This window comes from Pseudogymnoascus verrucosus (genome assembly GCF_001662655.1).
Source record: "Pseudogymnoascus verrucosus strain UAMH 10579 unplaced genomic scaffold scaffold_16, whole genome shotgun sequence".
In the NCBI taxonomy this organism is placed as follows: Eukaryota; Fungi; Ascomycota; class Leotiomycetes; order Thelebolales; family Thelebolaceae; genus Pseudogymnoascus; species Pseudogymnoascus verrucosus.
Window position 1 is genome coordinate 433,235 of NW_017263667.1, and position 21,899 is coordinate 455,133.

A 21,899-nucleotide genomic window follows, 5' to 3' on the forward strand; every position below is an offset into this window, starting at 1 on the left:
GTACGACATTAGAATAGCTCTCCTAGCTTAATTAATGATGCACTAAGCTAGCTTATAAAGGGAGCTTAGGTTATGATGCATTCTGCTATTCTACTAAAGGTAGAAGTTAAGGCTCTATAAGCAGCAAATGAACAGAAAAAGAGGAGGGAAAGGAAGCGTAAGAGACGTATAATGTAAGGGGGCAGTCTCTCCGTACGAGATGCAGAGGATATCCTTTAGACTGCTAAGGTTAATGCTTAAGTTCGTACGGAGGTAGTAAGTGAGACTACTCGGCAGGTGGGTTCTATAGGCCGACAGCGGCGATGTGGCACATGTGGTAATATAGGGCATAATGCTCGTACGTGCGAGAGGCGCTAGGAATCAATTGCAATTGAATAAGGGTTATTATGTAGGGTGGTGGTGTAGTAGTAGGTAGTAATAGTCAATTTTAGTGTTTTAGTTGTTCACTCGCTTAGGTTGTTCATTCGCTTGTGAAATACGTTATAGATTTTATAAATTAAAATAGAATGCTATAGCCTCTAGTACTTATTATATATATATTCTAGATTTAAATGAAACATTACTACCTCTAGTACTTATTTTATAGATTAAAATGTAATGTTACATTACATAGTTATAGAAAGAGGGGTAAAGGCTAAGTATTATAAATACTTAGCTCTTGCCCCTACTTTTATTTTTTGGCTTTCTTCCTTCCTTATCCTTCCTTATCCTCAGCTAACCCTTATCTAAAATTCCACAAAGCTGCTACACTGCTTTCTACCCAACCATTTGTGTCAACCCTCTTGCACACCACCTTCTACACTACTTTTTACATAACTTTCTACTTCCACCTATATTTATACCAAGGCACCACAACTGCACCACTGCTCTAGAAGGTGAAGTGTATTCCTACCAACCTTGCTGCAGACAACCCCATAGGTAAGACAAGAGTCCATGCCTCACTTCTTGACCCTCAAGCCCTTGTAGCCTAGCCCTTTGGGGACTTTTGGTCTGCACTATAAATTGATCAAAAGCACATCACATGCTACTGGCTTCCGGACTCTCAGAGGCAACAACCTCACATCATTTTGTATGTAGGTTGCAACACAACTGCAACCAATGGGCTATGGCTGACCCTCCGTGGGTTATCTGAGCGATTTCACTCTGTTTCGAAAATGAATTTCATTGGGTTCTACAGTTCAATCCACCTTCCAAGTCAACCTCGATATGGCTTGTAGGGATACCACGCAGGCTCATCTGTGTGCATCCCTTACACCAGCACTCGACTTCACTTGTCTCTTTCAGTGCTCTGTTTTCAAGGCTTTTTTTATGAAGCACCAATCCACTTAGCGGCCAAATGCGAGCCCTCTGCTGTGTCGGTGCTTCGTCTCCCTTTGTTCAAGGCGTATTCTTTTCAACCCTGTTCACGTGCTCTTTGTCGGAGCACCTACTTCTTTCCTGGGATGAAGATCTTACATTTAAGATTATCGGTCATAAATAACAGCGACTCTTGCTTATTCTCCTGCAATACAATGGCTAACTTGGATGAGCAGGTCAGTCTTGGGACAGAAGGCACAACTGTGCCCAAAGGCCAACCATGCCGCCACAAAGACCCCTAAGCTCATCTAATCCGTCATCTTCCTTGATGGTCTCTCAAGATGACTACGTCCCGCCAGTCAAATATGACCCAAGCGTCCGTGTCAAAGCAGAGAGGGTAGAGAGCCCCACTGCCGTTGGCGATAATGATGATGATGATTTCGAAGATGTCGACGATGAGGCAGAAGGGCTTCTTGCCGATGCTGATGGAGTCCCTATGTACTCTGATGCCGACTTCAAGATACGCCAAGTCGCATCCCCATTTATCGTTCAGCGTACACTCGTGAGTCTATATAGTATGTCCCTTGCCATATCCATACTCCATGTAATACTGACACGTAAGCAGACTTGAGCAAGACGAAATACCTGAAGCTGGACCCTGAGTATCAGCGAGATGTGGTCTGGGATGAGACGAGGTCGTCAGGCCTAATTGCCTCTGTCCTGCAAGGCTACTTCATTCCCCCCATAATCTTCAACGTGCTTGAAGAATGGGAGACGTCGGATAACGGCGAAGAAGTAATGCGACATTGCCGGATTTGTGTTGATGGAAAGCAACGTCTCACGTCACTTCAGAAATTCATGGAGGGCAAAATCGGGGTGTCTGACTCGTCGCATCCACCGAAGAAGTGGTATTTCTGCCACCCAAAGGTCGGCGGTGTTGAAAAGCAATCAAACCACAATATCCTGCCGCTGAATACAAAGAAGTTTTTCGAGTCACGAATGTTCTGCTGCTATGAATACCAGAAACTGACGCCTTCTGTTGAAGAGACGATGTTCCAGCTCGTCCAACGCGGGATGCCACTTACCCCAGCTGAAAAGATGCGTGCCATGTCGACACCATGGGCAAATTTCGCAAAGCAGTATGAGAGCGATTACCCAGCCGTCCTATCTCTAGGTAGACAGAGTAGGGCCTCGGGCTTCCGTCAGATCATGTCAATATTCTGCCAGATCATGGAAGTCATGTCTCCAAGCGGCGACAAGAAAAAGAACAGAGAAGGAGCAGGATGGAAGCCAACTTACCAAGCCACCCCATCAAACCTTACAAAGCTTCTTATGGATACGCCATCCCTAAACGAAAGCGTGAAGAGAAAGTTCAAGAGGGTTTTCGACAAATATGCCGAGCTCATCGCATCGTGCTCAGAGCCAGATAAGGGTTCTCCCACCGGACTCGCGATCAAGAAGGACAGTTGCTTTGCACCCGCTCCGGAGGGCCTAAGGAACAGAGGGGTCACCCATGTCAAGACCTTTTCACCGCTCGAGGTTGTCGCCACCTCCATCTTGCTCCTCCGCCATATGGACGATAGAACTAACCAGATGCTCCAAGGCGACATCATGGAAATGCGCGTCTACCTCCGTCAGAAGAACAAAGACCTGCGGCTGAACAACACATGCTGGGCTGATTCCTACCAATTCATCGATGTCGACTTGATCCAGCTCCGCGGTGGAGCAGGGGCGTCGAGACGACGTGCGGCGGCTCCTGTGCCACAGGAAAACCTTCCAATTGAAATCGATAGCGACACTCCCGATAATCAAGCGGGCCGACGCACCTCCGCACGCAGAAATACAGATGCGTCATCCGCGCTGCCAATGCGTGGAGTAGATCAAAATGATGGTGTAAGGTCCACTCGGTCAGGGAGAGTGGGCATGAGCTCCTTGACGGCTTCGATTGCGAACGGCAGTCCGATAATGACGAACGGCGGGGTATTCAGTCCGGAGCCTGGATGGGAGGCACCGATGGCTCCGATGGCTCCGATGATACAGACGATCAAGCCTCGGAAGCGTCTCCATGAATCTGATGGCAATGCTGCCCCTAGTATGAGGCGTGTTCGGCCGAGAGATTAAGGTGTTGATCTTTTGATCTCAGCCTGCGCTGCTGTTGGGAGTTACGAAGTTATGAGCCACATTCGAGCTATGATATTCATGGACTCCAAGCGCTATATCGCGAGCCTTCGCGCTGTCTCGCGGTCCATTGCGCTATCCCGCAATCTTTCGCGATCTTCCGCGGTTTTTCGCGGTTTTTCGCACTCCTTTCCAGTCCTGGAACAGGGTTTTCCTTTCGCCTGATCTTTTCAGCACTCTGCAAATAATAATCACATAAAGCCATAGACACATACCCAATCTACTTTCCCGCTTTTTGGTTTAGCTTTTGCAAATCCGACATAACCGCCTTTCTATCTACATACTCAGATTACAACAATGCAACGATTTACGAAAACGATTACGTTGCCATCGGAGTCCGCCGCGATACACAGCTTGCATGTGCAAGACATTTATGCACCCTCGGGCTTTTCATTACTTCCATCTTTGGTTTCCCGGTTCCTCATGCATGTTTGCCTGGTTTTTGCTCGAAGAGAGCCGTTTGGGTGCTTGATGGCTTGTTGCCATGGAATGATCGACGTGTTGGACGCTAATGGAGAGAGAAACGTTGCGGGTGGGGTGGAAGGAATAGCTTATTATCGCGTTGCGAATGCATGGCTTTCAAAGATAATACTCCGTTGTAATATTCTGTGTGCTTCTGAACATGCCGTGTCTTTCTTGACAAAACTCCCACAAATCTCCCAGGTATCTTAACTCCATTTGCCACCAACCCCTCCCCCAATTTCGCCCCCCTGTAGGCAATGGTTTCTCCCGCACCCCCAACATCCGCCCCTTGTGTAATGATTCATCCCACGCCCTGGGCTCAGCTATCCCTGACCGCCACTTTGTGATATCAAATACACCGTGGCTCACACACCTCCCATCACGTCGGCGTCGCACAGCCATCCCTCTATTCATTGTCAACCAGTCTCCCGGGCCCTCCCTTTACTCGAGTATGAAATATCCCTTCCATCCCCTCCCGCTCACGTATCCCCCGCCTGCGACCCCTCCTGTCCACCCCCCGCCACAGTCTCCTCCCCCAACACCTTCGAGGCAGCCATAAATCTATCACTTATATTAGCTCCCATTCCAGCCTCCTGCGCCCCCCAACAAAGAAAATAGAAAAACTCACAACCCCCCATGCCACCCCCCCAGCCCCCGTACACACTCAGCCTGCACACTCGTCATGCGCACCAGATTCTCGAGATCCGCCAGGTTGGCGCTCAGCTGCGCCAGTTGCGCGTGGAGGTGGGACTGTGGCGCGGGAATGTCAGCGAGATGCTAGTGCTAAATACTACGCGCTCATTCCAGACGAGTCGGGGGGGGTTCGGAGGGGAAGATCGGGGCGGTGGGGGGGGGACGTACGAGTTGACGCGGCTTGATGCTGCTGGGTGCTGTGCTCAGGCGCGGGGGCCCGCGTGAGGAGGATGCCATTCCTTGCTTCGATTGGGGTGCCCTGTGCGCGTCGTCGTAAGTGTTCGATATGTGGTTTTAAATGTTCGTGCCTATGATATTGACGGTAGTGGTGGCGGCGATCGTGAGGCTCTCGACTGTTTACTCCGAGAGTTCGTTCAGTGCAATGTGGGGTTGGGACGCGATTGGAGCGTGGGTATGTTTGTGGTCGTTCGTCGTTGGCGGGGCGGCAGGGGTTGCGTTGAGCTTGCTTGGGGTTTGGAGCTGGCCCGGGATGCTGCAGTGGGACAGACATGTAACCTTCGGTTAGCCCCCTCTCAGCTTCGTAGCCTTGTTGGTTGCGTACCGACATGATGGCAAGTTATACAAGTACAAAACGATGAGTTTGAAGCAACGGATATATGAAGCACAAGAATGAAGTATGGGCGTATGAGTATACGAGCATGAATTACGAGTACGAGCAGCGTACTACAAACTACTCGTGCTCGTGCTCGTGCTCCTAACTCGCGGCAGACCGATACTCTACTCTACTCTACTCTATGTTTAGAGTGCTTTTAGACAATGTCGTGCACCCCTCTCGTAATGCTGCTCTTCCGACTGGCTGCACAACGACGTTTCGAGGAGAGTTACATGCATCGGACCGCCTGGTGATCTGGGACGAGTCCGATATGCGTTGAGAAACGAAGGTGCAGTAATACTGCAACGTCCTCGCACTCGCATTCGGGTTCGCACGAGCCGGCCGATCGATATGCGGGCTAATATATACCGCAGGTATCTAGACTACTCTATCTAAACCGTCCCCGCCTGGACAAATTCGGTGTCACCCCGAACCAATGTGAACCTCGTCCTGCCGTCTTCCTGTATAATTTATGGAATTATGAAAATATTATCCTCCTTGGTCTCGCGTGGACGATGTTGTGCCTCCTCTCGGGAGAGAGCCAGCCCGAGTCAACTAAGGGGGGTTGAGACATATTTACATATAGACAGACATATTGACATATTGACACGACCACGGAGGCAAAGCAGGATTTTGTGACACAACATCTCATATTGCCCATCTCATCCGAATGGGGGCAGGTATTGTTTGGTTAAAGTGCCTCCGCAGAACGAACTGCACTGGCCAAGCCAGCCACCGGGCACTAGCAGCGCCCACAACGTCCACTAAAGGAATATCGCGGCGGATCCCTACTTAGTAGATGAGCCATTCTCGACGGGGCTATTACTCCGCAGAGCGTCATCTGATGGCGACTCTAGGATGGAGAACCATGTGTGGCATGCAGATCTGGCCCAAATGAAACCAACGATGTTCAAAGCTGCTCTGTCGCGGATTTCGTACTCGGACATTGCCTGATCGGCGCATTCTTGCGAGGAAGATGTCTGGGCAATTAGTGATGGGAGGTAAGACATATTTAAACAGCACATCCAATGTGTCTCCTTATGAAGCGTCTATTGTCCCTGTTCTCTGTCTCACCTCGTCATCGATCTTGTGTGTCTCATCTCATACTTTCTTGCTCATCCCTTATCTTGCCCCGTGGCCGCTGGCCCTACCATAAAACTCTATTTTACTCTACGCTGTGGTGGAGATTAAATATACACAGATCTGCAGTTGTGTAGAAGGTCAACTCACACCCTTTCAACATGTTTGTCGATGCCCTCAAGGACTTCGCGGCTGAGTCCCCCGCTGCAGCAAGTTTTGCATGCGTTCTTCTCGTCGTCTCTCTCATATACTATTTCGTCCAGCGCCCGCAGCGGCTTAACTTCCCTGTTGTCGAGCTGGGCGATGACTTAGGCTATGATCGAGCTCTTGATGAGGGCTTCTCAAAGGTAAGTCTACACAGAGCTATCAGACGCAGGATTGGGCATTGGTGCTAACACCTCCATGAAGTATCCCGATTCGCCGTTTGTCCTCCCAACCAACCCGCCGATGGTTATTCTACCACACGCATGTGTGAATGAAGTCAAGTCCCTACCAGAAAACAAAGTATCATTCATGAAAGATGTCCAGCATATGTTTACTAGCAAGGTAACTGGCATTGGCGAGGAATCACATGAGATCCTCTCTGCCGTTAAGATCGACCTTACCAGGCACCTCGCCAGCGTCCTCGATGGACTCCAGGATGAGACTCGCTATGCTATCAACTCCGAATTTGGCCCATGCGAAGACTGGACGCCGCAGCCCGTATATTTCAAGCTCACCCGGATAGTCGCTCTTCTCAGCGGCCGCGTCTTCGTTGGTCGGCCTCTAAGCCGCGATGAAGCGTGGCTGAAAGCAACGATCAACTACACGTGGGCTTGCATCCAGGCCTCCGATGCCTGCAAAAGATACAGCCCATACATCCGCAACATCGTCGGTCCCTACCTAAAGGAAGTCAAGGACCTGAAGAAGCACCGACAGGACGGTGCGGACTTGTTGCAGCCTCTCCTTAATGATCTCCTCGAGAGGGAGGCCAGTGAGAAACCCGGGTTGAACGGATTCGACGATCAGCAGGGAACGTTCTGTTCATGGGTTCTGAAGTACACTGCTGAGAAGGACCGCGCGAGCGCACTGAACTTGGCCAACTCCCAGATGTCCCGTGAGTATATTGTCCCCCACGTCCGGCTGCCCGTTTACTAATCGCCTATCTAGTATCATTTGCAGCTATTCACACCAGCTCTATGGCACTCTCGCAAGTGGTCTTTGATCTCGCTGCACGTCCTGAGTACATCAAGGGTCTCCGTGAGGAGATCAAAGAGGTCCTCGCCGAAGACGGCTACGACATCGATGGCGATGGATTCACGAAGCTAAAGAAGTCCTCCTACACCAAGCTCCGCAAGCTCGACAGCTTCCTCAAAGAAAGCCAAAGACTCTCACCTCCCGGCATCAGTTTGTCCCCCCACCCTCTCAAACCACTCCCATTCTAACAAAACCCCCAGCCTCCATGCAGCGCGTCACCACCGCCCCGCTTACCCTCTCCACCGGCCATACTATCCCCACCAACACGCGCTTCGCCTTCGCCTCCGAAGCCATCCACCGCTCCACCCGCACCACCACCTTCTCACCCGAATACAACCCCGCCTCCTACGCCCCGCCCTCCGTCTTCGACGGCCTGCGCTTCTACAAGCTGCGCGAGATGCCCGGCAAGGAGAATCGTCACCAGTTCGTCACGACGGGGGAGGATAGTTTGTCCTTCGGTCACGGGATTCATGCGTGTCCGGGGAGGTTCTTTGCTAGTAATGAGATTAAGGTTGTGCTTATTGAGTTGTTGAGGAATTGGGATGTGAGGTTGAAGGGGGATACGAAGAGGGAGGGGGGAGATAGGCCGCCGAGCTTTATTAAGGAGAGTGCGTGTGTGCCGAATATGCAGGCGGTGTTGGAGTTTAGGAAGTTGAGGAGCGAGGAGTGCGTGTAGGTGGAGGGGATTTTGGATATGTTTGAATTTGGGAATTGTATGCGGCGCGTTTTACGCAGGCAGAGACCTGGGAATCTACGGATGTGTGGTCTGATCTATCTAGCATTTCGATTTAAACGATGCAATGAAAATGATGATATTTTCCACACGGTATCTTCTGGCTGCATTGTTTCACTCTCACTGTTGTGACAACAGATCTTAGTGATCAATGGCTTATTTCCAAATAAAATAGACTTGCAGCTACATGGACTCGTAGTCGTCTGCATTTGCAGGACTTTCTAACACCGAATACGATTCTCCTTGCCGTTGATGACGACTACAGCTACTTTCTTCCGCTAATACGCGTACAGTGGTCGGTATTCACCTGCCGCGTACTCTATTGATAGCGTGCCTCCACTGCTCTGCCGTCCCATTCCTACGGTGTCGATCATCTTACCGTCTACTCCCACATCTAGAACTAAACCGAACTAAGACAAAAATAACAAAACATGGCGAAGGGCATCTAAAAAACTGAACTATTAAACAGTGCGGCGACGCGCGTAGGATTTCGAGACTCAAACTTTTTACCAGGAACCCAGGAGACAAAACGCGGCAGGTTACAACGGCATTATACGTCTCCATCGCCCATTAGGAAGTTACATGTCGGCCACCACCAAATTCTTGCTGATGGATGTAAAAGTGGAATATATATTAATGGATTTCTATCCGCTACAGGTGGTATTCGTATATCATATCTCGTATAACAACCCATACATGCCATAGCCTAGCCAGGCCGTGTGTGGCATGCAGGTAGGTTATCCCATTAACGCCGACCCGAATGTCTGTATCCTAACGCCCAAGCAGCCCGTTTTCAGCCTTCACTCAATGGCCCTCGTAGTTCGTGGTGTACCGCCCTATCGCTAAGCTACCCAGGAATACGCCGGCGAGGACGGAGAGGAAATATCCCACGTTCATGGTCATAACCGCCAACATTCTGCGATCCGTTAGTATCAATCCACAATCACATGAGTGGGAAAGAGTGACACATACAGTAAGTATCCCACGCCCGCAATAACCGTATCCACCACCGCCCTCAACGGATCAACGCTCACCCTCCACGGTCTCGTCATCTCTCCCTTCCGCTGCACAACCACAACCTCCTCCTCCACCCCATTCTCACTCAGCACCACGGCCTTCGCATCCTTATGCAGCGCAACCGTCTCCTTCAGACCCGGCTTCCCCGCAACCGCGACATAGCGGCGGTGCATCTCAGCATCGAGCCAGCGAGCTTCTTGGCGCGCCTTGAGGGCTAATAGGATCCGGAAGAGGACAGCGAGGATGATGAGGAAGATGCAGGTCCCCGCGTAGGAGCCGGTGCCTGTGGGGGTCCATGCGGTGCTGAAGAGGGGCGTGGAGGGGTCGTTTTGGAAGGTCATGACCATCGACATGGTGGAGGAGGAGCCGTGGGACATGTCCATGCCGGACATGTCGCCGGAGGAGGAGGAGGTGGGGGTGCCAGTCGCGAAGGGGTTGTCCGCCATTGTCGCTGATTTCCGCTGTGGGTTGAATTGGAGGAAGATTCGGTCCGTCGATTCCTGCTGCGACTTTGCTGATTCGTATGAGGTATTCGAGCTCGAGTCTTTGATCGGTCTAGTCCAGTAACCACCAACTTTCCAGAGTCCGCCGTTCCTTATAAAGCTGCTGTGTGAGCAAGATTGCGCTCCAAAACGTGCTCAACTCGCTTATGTAGGGGGAGGGGAGGGTTGCAGAAATGTCTTAATGGGTTGCAGAAATGTCTTAATAAACCGTACGAGCAGAATATAATCAGAAGGAGAAAAGGAAAACGTGAGACGATAAACCCTCTCCCCTTGACCACGACCTACCTTCGTGGGACCGGCCATGGCGCCGTCGCATGGCCTACGCTACCCTTACGTCTTTGTGCGGTGGTTGTGCAAAGTGTATCTCTCGCAAATGTGCTCACTTAGTATCCAATGGGAGGAGCGGGATTGTTGTGGGCGGGGCGGAAGGGGCGTGCATCAGGGCGGGAATTTGGCGGCGGGTGTGCGCCAAGGGGGAGCCGCAAGGCTTGGCGCGAGGAGGGGCGGAGCGGAGGGGAAGAGGGGTTATATCAAAAGCACGGTTCTTGGTGGATGATGGATTAAGTTCTACAGCTATGAACCTTACAATGAATACGGAAAGAGCGATTGATATGACCCTTATAATGAATATGGAAGGAGCGATTGATCATCCCTTACTATGAATATGGAAAGAGCGATTGATGTGAACTTTCAACAAATACGGAAAGAGCGATTGACACCGCTACATATCGCCTCTAGGCTCACGAGGACAGTTAGCAGCAGGTAAGGCAAGTAAGTGTAACTATCGTTCTTGATCATAGGATATATTTCAAACTATTTTAAATAATTCCCAAGAGCGCTCCATCTCCGTCTCCTATCAAGACTGTTCCTACAGATATCATCGCTGGAAAGCAGGTCATAAACAAATACAGACGCGCTAGGTTGTCCCCAGGCGTCATCACGATGCCGGTAACAATCTACAACTTGGAAGCTGGCGATCCCGTGCCCACGCTGGTGATCTCGTTGTAGAGCAACGAGGTCAAGAAGTCGGCGTAGTCCTCACCAGTAACCTGGCCAGCGAAGTACTGTGCCGCGAGGTGGTACTTGTTGCCCTTCGATGCCTTGGAGGCCAGCTCCTCGGTCTGCTCCTTGAGAAGCTTGAGCGCGTACGCCTTGTCAACCTTCTTGCCATCAGCGGTGGAGACACCGTGGCGAACCCACTGCCACAGCTGACTGCGGCTGACCTCGGCGGTAGCGGCATCCTCCATCAGGTAGTTGATGGGGACACAGCCAACGCCACGGAGCCATCCCTCCATGTATCCGAGACCGATGTTCAGGTTCTTGCGGATACCCTCCTCGGTGATTTGGCCGGGGACGTTCATGTTGAGCAGGTCGTTGGCGGTGATCTTGACATCCTCGCGGCGGACGAAGTACTGGTTGGGTGTGGGCATGTGCTTGTTGAAGACCTCGGATGCGATGGATGCGAGGGCGGGGTGAGCAACCCAGGTTCCGTCGTGGCCGGCCTTGACCTCGCGGAGCTTGTCGGCGTAGACACCCTCCATGGCCTTGTCGTTGGCGGCCTTGTCGTCCTTGATAGGGATCTGGGCGGCCATTCCTCCCATGGCGGCAACCTGGCGCTTGTGGCAGGTCTGGATGAGGAGCTTGACGTAGGCGTCCATGAATGGGACGGTCATGGTGACGGCCGAACGGTCGGGGAGGATGAAGTTGGGGTTCTGGCGGAACTTCTTGATCACGCTGAAGATATAATCCCAGCGTCCGCAGTTAAGTCCGGAGCTGTGATCCCTCAACTCGAAGATGATCTCGTCCATCTCGAAGGCGGCCAGGATGGTCTCGATGAGAACGGTACCACGGATGGTGCCTCTCGACATGCCGATCTTATCTTGGGCAAGGTTGAAGACGTCATTCCACAGGCGGGCCTCGAGATGAGACTCCAGCTTTGGGAGGTAGAAGTATGGTCCATGGCCACGCTTGACGAGCTCCTTGGCGTTGTGGAAGAAGTAAAGACCGAAGTCGAAGAGGGATCCCGAGATGGGCTCACCGTCAACGGTGAAGTGCTTCTCCTCCAAGTGCCATCCTCTCGGCCTGACGATCAGAGTGGGCAGGGCGCGGTCGGTGCGGAGCTTGTACTCCTTTCCGCCGAGCTTGAAGTCCACCTGCCTGCGGATGGCATCGTAGAGGTTGACCTGGCCACCGATCATGTTGGCCCAGGTTGGGGCGCTGGAATCTGAGAACAAAGCATGTTAGTCTCGCAACTTGGCATCGGGAATAGCTGGGGCTACATACCTTCCAAATCGGCCATATAAGTCCAGACATTCGAGTTCAAGGCGTTGATGATCATTTTCCTGTCAGTTGGGCCAGTGATCTCAACTCTGCGGTCAGCCAACCCTGGTGCTGGCACTGCTGCCCTCCATGTCGCATCGTCTCTGATGTGCTTGGTCTCTGGGAGGAAATCTGGGAGAGCGCCCCTGTCAAGCTCTGCTTGCCTGATCACACGGCGGTGGAGAAGCTCTTTCCTCCTTGGGTCGAAGGATCTGTGGAGGAGGGCAAGGAAAGCGATGGCATCTTTGGTGAGAATCTTCTTGTTGGACTCGTTGATGGTGCCAGTGATGTTGACACCCTGGATGATAGAATCAATGCTAGCCATCTTTGCGAAAATATGTGTATAGATTTGCGGTGATGAAGTTTATGGTATACCTCGGCGGGGAAGGCAAGATATATGAGGGGAAACTCAATGCATATATGGGGAGAGTGACTTGGAGAACGGGTGAGGAAGTCCGCGAGCGCTCCGGTACCAAAATGGTGACGATTTTGATATTACGGCTATATGAGTGGCCACAAGTGGTACAAAAGAGGAAACGGCTCCTTGATATTCGGCATCTTTTTAAAATCTACAGTACAAACCACTCATGTCCACCCATGTCTCCGAGCGTATACGGAGGTAGGAGGGTGGTCCAGGTCTTTGCATACATCGGATTCGCTTGTGATAGTGTGGGGAAGCTCAATTGGAGGCGGCTTCGGCTTGCAACTTTGCAATCATCGCAGTTCGAGTCCCGCGCTACGTCATAAGATAAACTGATAACTACCCATGCATCAGTTCTACGTAGAAGCCGATCTGCAATACACCATTTCTGAGAGAATCGTGAGTCTTTCGAGGCGCAACAATGAACGATATGTTGAAGATTCTGTATATCTACAATTTAGATACAGCTGCCTTTGTCCTTGAATGACGATAGGATCGTTATCGGCAGGGATCCGTACCTCGGCACCCTCAACCTTATCGTAAGACCGATTTTCCCCGACGCCAACCTATCCCGCACCCCGTGATATACCGAGGCTCAATTGTTAGTCACATCATGTGATGAAGATCATGTGATACATTATGACTAATTCATGAGTAAGCACATAAACCAGTCATGTGACTTAACGGGGTTTGAAAATTGTAAACCCTATCAACCGAACCAAGAAGGAGCGTTAAGCGAGAGGCGTGCAGAGAGAGTCACTGGAACCTCGACGACGACAACTTTCCATCGCAACGCCATCAACAGTCGATCTCATCCACGAAATCGATAAACCGCCATCATGGGAAAAGTCCACGGATCCCTCGCACGTGCCGGAAAGGTCAAGTCTCAGACACCAAAGGTACGATGATCTCTGAAACTGCGTTGCTTTGGAGGATGGAAATGAGGGTTGGGAGGAACGGCGAAGCTCGCTCGAAGGGCTCAATCGACGACACGTTTTCTGTGACGACGGGACATGTCAGCGATTTGAGCGCGACAACTTCGGGAGCTTCGACGATATTATGGATGGACTACGACACGAATATTCGAACCGGACGCTGATATTCTACGATAGGTCGAGCCGCAAGAGAAGAAGAAGACCCCTAAGGGCCGTGCCAAGAAGCGCATTCAGTACACCCGCCGTTTCGTCAACGTCACCCTCACCGGAGGAAAGAGGAAGGTTTGTCAAACCTCTGTCCTTACGACCGCGAACCCAAATACTGACCTGCGCGCAGATGAACCCCAACCCAACTGCCTAAACGACCAGTCATGGACGGGACGGGATAGCTGGGGAAGTCTTGCACACGGAAATTGTGGAGGATGTGCCCGGATCAGATGGACGGTGGTTTTAGGAGTGGAGTTTTGTCGCTCCTGGATGGCGCCGATTGTCTGTGGAGGATGGGACGCATACCATAGGCGCATTTGTACATCGGACGAATCGTTCTTGCTTCTGCTTGACAATGACATTGAGCTCCCTCCATTTTGTGGACTTCTGATTTGCTCTGGAGACAGTGACGAAATCATGTGCAACGAGCAGGCTATGATAACGAGTTATGTTTTGAAGCTGTCTTATTTCATTTCTATGAGACTATACTTCAACGACATCTGAGAGCCTATGGCTTTTAATGCATGCAGTGTATATCTGGGGCAACCATCCCTATCACACCCCCGCCCCCCATCCCATAGTTTCAGCGGTGGCTGTCATGCCAGCCAAACCAACGTCACCTTTACAATCCAGTGGCTGAGCCAGTTGGGCGGCTTTGAGCAGTACCTTTGTGGCACACTCTTTTGTCAGCCTGACATCTTACTCTTCTGCACAGCTGATTGAGAATGCTGACTGGCTTCCATCAGTCGGTTTCCCGAAGGAGTCACCGTATGAGTCGCCGTAAGACTCATACGGTGACTCCTTCGGGAAACCTTGCGGAGGTCAACCTCCGAGGGCATCTCATAGCTGGCGCGGCCGATAATCGGACAGTAATCGTATTTCCTGGGTATTTGATCCTGTATCAAACATCCCCTTGGCATCCTCTCAGCCGACTTGGGTCGTAGCTTTAGACACCCGGTTCGGCCGCCGCGGTTGCCTCTCCACATTGACGGGGAATCGCTTCTCGCAGCCACAGTTGCCGCACGTGCGTACCAGCACATCAGCCCAGGGTTTCCTGCCATTTTTGCTTTTGTTCTCGATCTTGGTCACGCAGGTCGAGCCGTCTTGTACGAGCGCGTCGCAGCGTTTGCATATCGTGTGTTTCATGCCTGGAGATAGGCGGATCTGCATTTTCATTGAGACGGTGCGGAGGTCGGAAAGTAGTACTCTCGTGAGAAATTGAGAAGAGGCTGGCTGGGGCTCAGCTGGTGCTTGGTTGTGGCTGCTTTCATTGCTAGCATTTTGTAGGTGGGGTTGAGAGGGAACTGGTGGAGGGGTAGGAATAGCTGGAGCTGTGGAGGGCTTCTCCTGGGCTGATAGATAGGTAGCCGCCTGGTATAAATAAGACAGCCTGCTATGCAGAGCCTTGTGAGGCACGTTGGCCCCCTTTGCCTGCTTTGCTTTAGCCATAATATCGTTCCAATTGAATTTGAGAAAGTTCCCTCGTAGATATATAAATTACGGTGCCAAGTTGAGCCGCATCCGAGCTAGCTGTACCTGGCCTAGCGTGTTAGCGCACAATTCGATTCGGTTGCCTGTCAAAGAACACGGTCCTCTCGCCAACATCAATAACAACCTCACCTGAACCCCATTCTATCGAATTCGAACCTCGACCACTTTATAGATCGGGACCATCGGCATCAATTTCGCGTCATAGAACATACGTCCCATATAACTGGCATAGCAGTTTCGCATATCGCCTTGTTCCAAGACCTTCCATAGAGGTCGCGATTGAACATCGAAACCAACCTTGCCACACCTTCGACTCCGGTCGTAACCACCACACATCATGTCTACCGAAGAAGATCTCATTGATTACTCCGATGATGAGCTTGAGACAAAGACCACAGCGCCAGCTGCTGCCGGAAATGGAGAGGCCAAGGAGGGCGATCTGACCGTATCTGGAGGTAACCCCGACAAGAAGGGATCATACGTCGGCATCCACGCGACCGGTTTCCGCGACTTCCTGCTGAAGCCAGAGCTTCTCCGGGCCATCACTGATTGCGGTTTCGAGCATCCATCGGAGGGTTAGTTTTTCATCCCTAAGCTTCGTCGTTACCCTTCTTGAACCGTCCGTCCGTCCATCTCGCAAGCAAAAAGAACAACCAAATCACGCTGGAGGAGCGTCCAACAACACGAGCGATCCTGGATGTCTCTGCCAATGGCCTATCTCAAATTCTTGAGAATCTTTCCGAGGTTTTCTCGAAAGCAAACTTGGGGGTTGCATGTGCAACGTGCGGATGGAGAGTGTCGTGGTGGGAGATATAAAACTGGCATCACGAAGAGACTCCAGGATCGACTCGCTTGCGAATCTATGACTTCCAAGGGATATTTATATTTGAGCGAAATCTCAGGATATCATATATCCCGACTATGGCATGAACAGATCGAGCCCAGACGAGGCCGTCGCGAACGTTAAGCTTTGGCTATTTGGTGATGCTGCGATGATGGACGGACGCTGCGATCGTACACATCCTACTCATTTTGAGAAAACTATATCTGACTCGGCCCGCTTTATTCTACAGTCCAGCAAGTGTGTATCCCTCAGGCAATTCTCGGAACCGACGTTCTCTGCCAGGCCAAGTCCGGTCTTGGTAAGACTGCCGTGTTTGTCCTGACCACCCTCCAACAAGTCGAGCCGGTTTCCGGAGAGTGCTCAGTTCTCGTCATGTGCCACACTCGCGAGTTGGCCTACCAGATCAAGAACGAATACGCCAGATTCAGCAAGTATATGCCAGAGGTCAAGACCGCTGTCTTCTACGGTGGAACCCCGATCCAGAAGGACGCCGAGATCCTGAAGAACAAGGACACCCACCCGCACATCATCGTCGCCACCCCCGGTCGTTTGAACGCCTTGGTCCGTGACAAGCACCTCCGCCTCGGAAGCGTCAAGGTCTTCGTCCTCGATGAGTGTGACAAGATGCTCGACCAGATTGGTATGGTATATTTCCTCACTAAAGTCAGAGGTACTGACTCCTCTTCCAGACATGCGCCGCGACGTCCAGGAGATCTTCCGCGCCACGCCAACCCAGAAGCAAGTCATGATGTTCAGCGCCACCCTGTCCCAGGAAGTCCGCCCGATCTGCAAGAAGTTCATGCAGAACCCCCTTGAGATTTACGTTGATGACGACACCAAACTCACCCTGCACGGTCTTCAGCAGTACTATATCAAGCTTGATGAGAAGGAGAAGAACCGCAAGCTCAATGAGCTTCTTGACGATATGCAGTTTAACCAGGTCATCATCTTTGTCAAGAGCACCCTGCGTGCCACTGAGCTCGACAAGCTCCTCCGCGAGTGTAACTTCCCGTCTATCGCAGTTCACTCCGGTGTCAGCCAAGAAGAGCGGTTTGTACTTTCTAGCCCCTTTATCCTTCATGCATCTAACAATATCCTAGTATCAAGCGCTACACTGAGTTCAAGGAGTTCAACAAGCGTATCTGTGTCGCTACTGACGTCTTCGGACGTGGTATTGATATCGAGCGTATCAACCTTGCCATCAACTACGATCTCCCCGGTGACGCCGACTCCTACCTCCATCGTGTGGGTCGTGCCGGCCGTTTCGGATCCAAGGGTGTCTCCATCTCCTTCGTGAGCAGCGAGCCCGACCAGCAGGTCCTGAAGGATATTGAGAAGCGCTTCGAGGTTGCCCTTCCGTAAGTTACACCTTCCTAGTGAGATTTATACATAAACAAAATTCTAACCCCTTACAGTGAGTTCCCAGAGGGTGGTATCGACGCCAGCACCTACATGGCGAGTTAGGTGCATTACCCCGCACTTTTCCCGTCGGGCCTCTCTCAACTCTTGCAAAGTCCCCTATCTCGCGCTCTCAGCACCTACCGGTTGAGCGCTGAAGGGATGGGTAGCCACGCAGTTTTACGGGCCCTAGTTAGCCTAGTGACGGACCTGGAGTAGGAAGTTTTACGCGCTTGGCAACTTTTGTGTTTTTTTTTTCATGGGACTACTACTGGATGGACTAGGCGAGGGGGGAGGGTAAATTTCTTGTCTTGTCTTGTCTTGTGTTTTACCAAGATATTAAAAAAAAACTTGTGATTCTTTTTTGAAAGCTCTGTTCCTTGTTGAAGGCCGTGTTTGCCGGTGTCGTCGTGACTAACGCGTGGTTTAAGTGATGTGATGACAGGAGGGAGGCGCATGTGCATATGCATGCAATGCAGCCAGTTCTCGTGTGGCTTTTCTTGCCGCCATGGCAATCATCGGTCAGTGCCTGCAATGCCATCTCCAGCTACTCTCAAGATTTCAAGCTATAGAGACAACCCATCCCATCCGGCCTTTCCATTCCTAATCTTCGATATACCGTATACAGCCTCCCGCCGTCTCCTATCCCGAGATAGATGCCCAACCCGATCCAATCCCAGCCCCTTTTCATGTAAATCACCCAGGCACATATTCTCAGCCTATCCTTCAAATCTCCACACATCTAGTAGTATTTGTTAATTTACCAACCACCCATATGTCATTTGTTCGATGATATTGTTCACCGTCGTACAGTGGCTGACCTCAACAGAGTTCAAGAAAAGGTTTACATTTCGACCAGCCCCCAGTCTCTGTCTCAGTTCAGCTCAGCACAAACGTTTGTGATAACCTAACACGGATGGTTTAGCCAGCCTGGACTACCACCACAAGGAGCAAAAACGCCACTTCTTTATCAACTGGGTCAACTCTGCACACATTAAACTCTTGCCTAGTTACTGTATTCTAGGGCTCATTGCTGTTGCAGGAAGACAAGATTGGTAGGTGAATGCCTACTTGTGATAACTTGGATACGGTTATAATCATAGACTATAACAGACTCAGCTTCGCGAATTAGGTTAGCATACGATGTGATACTCGCCTCTAACCGTAGGTAAGGAGTGATTTTGTTTTAATTGAGCTAAAACAGATCTTAAATTTATAGATTGAGGTTAGGGCAAGTGTTGCTTCAAATTTACTATAAATATAGGATAAAAGTCCCTTGGTAGTTGTTAAGTATTATAAACCAAAACAAACTACAAAAAAGTATGATTCTCAAACTTTCCCACATTTAACGCCATCTACAACCCTTAATTATAAAACTCGCACAGCGCATTCCTCACTCAAAATGCGGGTGTCTCTGTATTCGATTTCGATTGGGCTCTGCCTTTTCCACACCGTCCTCGGCGGTAGTGTGACACTCGTAGGCTCGCGGGGCGCAAAGGGGGATGTCGGGACATGCACCAGCAACGCAGACGACAACTACGACGACAAGAAAGTTGCTGATTTACTAGAAGAATTGGGCACAGCAGGTACAAGGGTTGGAAACAATTTTGTCCTTAACGATACTATTTTGTGCTGCGATGGTGAATTTGTTTCTCAGTTTAGGGGCTTTTGCGAAGGACCACCAATTTTTGGTGTAGCAATGTGCAAGACTGGCGCTTCATCCATCTGAGAGCAAGAAGGGGAGGATATCAAGAAGTCAATGAATAGTAGATCTAGCTATATTGGTAATAATATTATATCTTTATATCGTTAAATCGTGCAATAAATTTCAAACAGAATATACTGAACCCAACCTATTTGTGTTCCCAACTCCGTCTCATCTCACAATGTTGCCGTAATAAAATCTCACCAATAATGGCCCGTTTTGAATGAATATATTGCGATTTTCATGTGCGTGCAAGTGCCACTGTCCCATTTCGCCAGCACCAGTCCCGAGATCATGGAGGACTTCATTGCTTTCCCTAACAATCCTGGCTGTTTTTTTTGTCGGCCTTAACCCCCTTCTCCCCCAAAACTCCTTCCCCCTATCAACAGCCTCATGCTCATGATCAGCAGTATGAACCCCCTTCGTCTACTCTTAACCAACCACCTCTCCGCCTCAACCTTGGACTCCGACTCACTCGTGGGAGTCGCGCTGGCGAGGTTATACAACATTCCCCCTGCCACACCATTTACCCCTACCCCAGACGCATCCACGTCCTCATCGCGCAGGACCGTCCAATCCGCGACATCGAGCTAGATGAGTGTCTTCAGTGGCGGAAAGGTAATATAAAAGTATGCAGAGGGGAGTAGTAAGGCCGAAGGGGTGATGGGGAAAGGATGGTGGCTTGGTCGACCATTTTAAAAGGGGGGGGGTTGAGTTTTTGTGTTGGTGAACTGAAATGTTCGGAAATAGAGATATATTTGAAATATTGAGAAAAATTGGAAGTTGGCTTTGGGTTTATTTAAATTTGACGTTATGGAAGCCCCTTGAGCGCACACCGACTATGATAGAAGGGATGATAAAAGACGCCCAGTGGCCTGAGAGAGGACAACGAGAAGTAGATAGTTAAAATAATGACAAGTGAATCTTCCTTAACTTTGGACAAAGACACCCTCCCTGCCTTGATGTGAACCCCTTCCTCGCAGTATAGACAAAACAACAACAAAGAAAACCATCAACGAACTACAAATTAAGAAACAACTCACAGCCATCAGTCTCAAACCCCCACTACCCCTATCCCCCATCCCTCATCCGACCCCCATCACCAAACGCCATCCCATCCCCTTTAGCATCCAATATCCGCCCCCAGGATGGGAGATCAACACCCACTAGCAACATGCCACAACGTCTATCCTGTCTTGGCCCTCTTCATTCTCCGCGGAGGAGGACCCCTTATGGTAGATCTTCCCCCTGGTGATCTGTCTAGCAGTTCGTTAATTGTCTAGGAAGTTAAGTTGGTGGGAGATCACTTTTCTTTCTTCTCCAGCAGCAATAGCAGACAGGGGATAGGAGGTAGGAGGTAATGGGGAGGATGGTATTTGTTTTTTGCGTTACGGTATACTCGAGCGGTGATGGTGATGTGGGTGGGAAAGGGGGAATGTCTTAGGACGCCACGCCGACGGAGACATTGACAACCGCCGCCCAGCTCCCATCGATCACCCCCGTCAGTCACCTAGGCGTCATATCCTACAGAACAGCAGCATGTGCACGCAGTCCTCACCACGACACTACTCAGTCATTCACCTGCATCCCCAATCTCCACACCCGCATACCCTCACATCCAGACACGTCAATTCCTAATTCCCCTTCCTCCCCATCCAATTCCCATCACAACCCCCCCACACAACACACCGGCAACCCACCCGAGATCGACACCCGCACCTCTTCGCCTTGGCACAACCCCCTACCACCCCTCCCCGCTCCCCGGCGCGGCGTCAGCTCGGCAGGGGTTGTGGTGAGGTGGTCGTGTAGGGGTGTGGGTGGTGACCGAGCAAAGTTTGGAGGCGAGGTGGGTGTGTTGGCGGTTGTGGTTGTGGTTGTGGGTTTGGGCTGGGACGGGAGCGTGGGCGTGGCGTGCGGTGTGCGGTTGTGGTACGGTGTGCTGGGGAGGGGGGATGGGAAGGGGGCGGCAGGATAGGATAGGAGGGGAGTGCGGGTTTGAAATCCGTTGGTTGTTGCCTGGCTGGCTGGTTGGGGATTGATTACATACATACGAGGAGGCACAGACCGACAAACCACTCGCAAACCACCCACAAGAAACGCGCCGGGATTTATTTGATCCGTCCGTATTCCCTCTAGGCCACACTAAACCAAACCGCAGTTCAGTGCGTGCAGCATGGTGCGGCAACGCAAGGTCCTGACATCAGACGAGCGAGATGGAGTGTACGTGCGCGCCCGATTCTAGATCTTCCTAGCGAAGGAGCCGGGGCTGTGGGGGGGTTGTGGTTAGGGGGAGGAGGGGAGCCGAGCCGGGTGGTTTCACGATGTTGGATGGGAGATTTGAGGGCTGGGGGGGGGGATTGGTGTGCAGTACAATATGTACAGGTAGGTGGTGATTTATTCGATAGGGGCTCGTGGCGTTTAGGAGAGCAAGTATTTTGGGGGGGGACAGAATTGACGATGGGTGAATATGATGGGAAAGTGGATGATACGCATCCATTTTCCATATTTTCTCCCCAGTCCTGTTCCTGACCTGTTTTCTCCTATATCGCCGGATGTAGAAATGTTCTTTTAGTGGCGAAAGGCACAAACAAGCAAGGTACGCGCGACAAAACCACCACCGTTGGGGTACGTACCGTGACACTAGCGATTATGACGCAGGAGGTTGAAAATGTTGAACGTGTTCCTGACGGCGTCGGTGGTGATGGGAGATTGGAGATTCGGGGGTTGGGGATTGGAGATGGGCGCAGCGACGGGAGGGACGTCATGAT

The 21,899-nt window shown here is 51.0% G+C and overlaps 8 protein-coding genes across 8 annotated transcripts; 4 read left to right on the forward strand and 4 right to left on the reverse strand.

Moving 5' to 3' along the window:
- The first annotated feature begins 719 nt into the window (after window positions 1-719).
- VE01_04583 (uncharacterized protein) lies at window positions 720-4,024 on the forward strand. Its single transcript, XM_018274054.2, has 3 exons — window positions 720-918; window positions 1,533-1,871; window positions 1,922-4,024. The coding sequence occupies exons 2-3, from the start codon at window positions 1,577-1,579 to the stop codon at window positions 3,415-3,417; spliced, it is 1,791 nt and encodes a 596-aa protein (XP_018131336.1). The 5' UTR covers window positions 720-918; window positions 1,533-1,576; the 3' UTR covers window positions 3,418-4,024.
- A 176-nt stretch (window positions 4,025-4,200) lies between these two features.
- Window positions 4,201-4,866, reverse strand: VE01_04584 (uncharacterized protein; the record flags this gene model as incomplete). The annotated part of the gene is made up of 3 exons (XM_018274055.2): window positions 4,201-4,497; window positions 4,565-4,686; window positions 4,798-4,866. The coding sequence occupies 3 exons, from the start codon at window positions 4,864-4,866 to the stop codon at window positions 4,416-4,418; spliced, it is 273 nt and encodes a 90-aa protein (XP_018131329.1). The 3' UTR covers window positions 4,201-4,415.
- On the forward strand, window positions 4,805-8,357 carry VE01_04585 (uncharacterized protein). The gene is made up of 4 exons (XM_018274056.2): window positions 4,805-6,669; window positions 6,731-7,418; window positions 7,472-7,708; window positions 7,759-8,357. The coding sequence occupies exons 1-4, from the start codon at window positions 6,484-6,486 to the stop codon at window positions 8,232-8,234; spliced, it is 1,587 nt and encodes a 528-aa protein (XP_018131330.1). The 5' UTR covers window positions 4,805-6,483; the 3' UTR covers window positions 8,235-8,357.
- Window positions 8,358-8,884: 527 nt separating this feature from the next.
- On the reverse strand, window positions 8,885-10,152 carry VE01_04586 (uncharacterized protein). Its single transcript, XM_018274057.2, has 2 exons — window positions 9,264-10,152; window positions 8,885-9,207 (listed from the first exon to the last, which is right to left on the reverse strand). Exons 1-2 carry the CDS (start codon window positions 9,752-9,754, stop codon window positions 9,096-9,098), a joined length of 603 nt encoding a protein of 200 aa, XP_018131331.1. The 5' UTR covers window positions 9,755-10,152; the 3' UTR covers window positions 8,885-9,095.
- A 486-nt stretch (window positions 10,153-10,638) lies between these two features.
- Window positions 10,639-14,130, reverse strand: ACU9 (Malate synthase, glyoxysomal). The gene is made up of 2 exons (XM_018274058.2): window positions 12,095-14,130; window positions 10,639-12,035 (listed from the first exon to the last, which is right to left on the reverse strand). Exons 1-2 carry the CDS (start codon window positions 12,453-12,455, stop codon window positions 10,768-10,770), a joined length of 1,629 nt encoding a protein of 542 aa, XP_018131332.1. The 5' UTR covers window positions 12,456-14,130; the 3' UTR covers window positions 10,639-10,767.
- Window positions 13,255-13,847, forward strand: VE01_04588 (uncharacterized protein; the record flags this gene model as incomplete). Its single annotated transcript, XM_018274059.2, has 3 exons — window positions 13,255-13,450; window positions 13,664-13,768; window positions 13,824-13,847. Exons 1-3 carry the CDS (start codon window positions 13,391-13,393, stop codon window positions 13,845-13,847), a joined length of 189 nt encoding a protein of 62 aa, XP_018131327.1. The 5' UTR covers window positions 13,255-13,390.
- Window positions 14,131-14,512: 382 nt separating the features above from the next.
- VE01_04589 (uncharacterized protein) lies at window positions 14,513-15,412 on the reverse strand. Its single transcript, XM_018274060.2, has one exon. The coding sequence runs from the start codon at window positions 15,140-15,142 to the stop codon at window positions 14,618-14,620; it is 525 nt and encodes a 174-aa protein (XP_018131328.1). The 5' UTR covers window positions 15,143-15,412; the 3' UTR covers window positions 14,513-14,617.
- SUB2 (Suppressor of the cold-sensitive snRNP biogenesis mutant brr1-1) lies at window positions 14,637-17,874 on the forward strand. The gene is made up of 5 exons (XM_018274061.2): window positions 14,637-15,759; window positions 16,258-16,668; window positions 16,718-17,078; window positions 17,129-17,386; window positions 17,444-17,874. The coding sequence occupies exons 1-5, from the start codon at window positions 15,522-15,524 to the stop codon at window positions 17,490-17,492; spliced, it is 1,317 nt and encodes a 438-aa protein (XP_018131405.1). The 5' UTR covers window positions 14,637-15,521; the 3' UTR covers window positions 17,493-17,874.
- The last annotated feature ends 4,025 nt before the right edge of the window (window positions 17,875-21,899 follow it).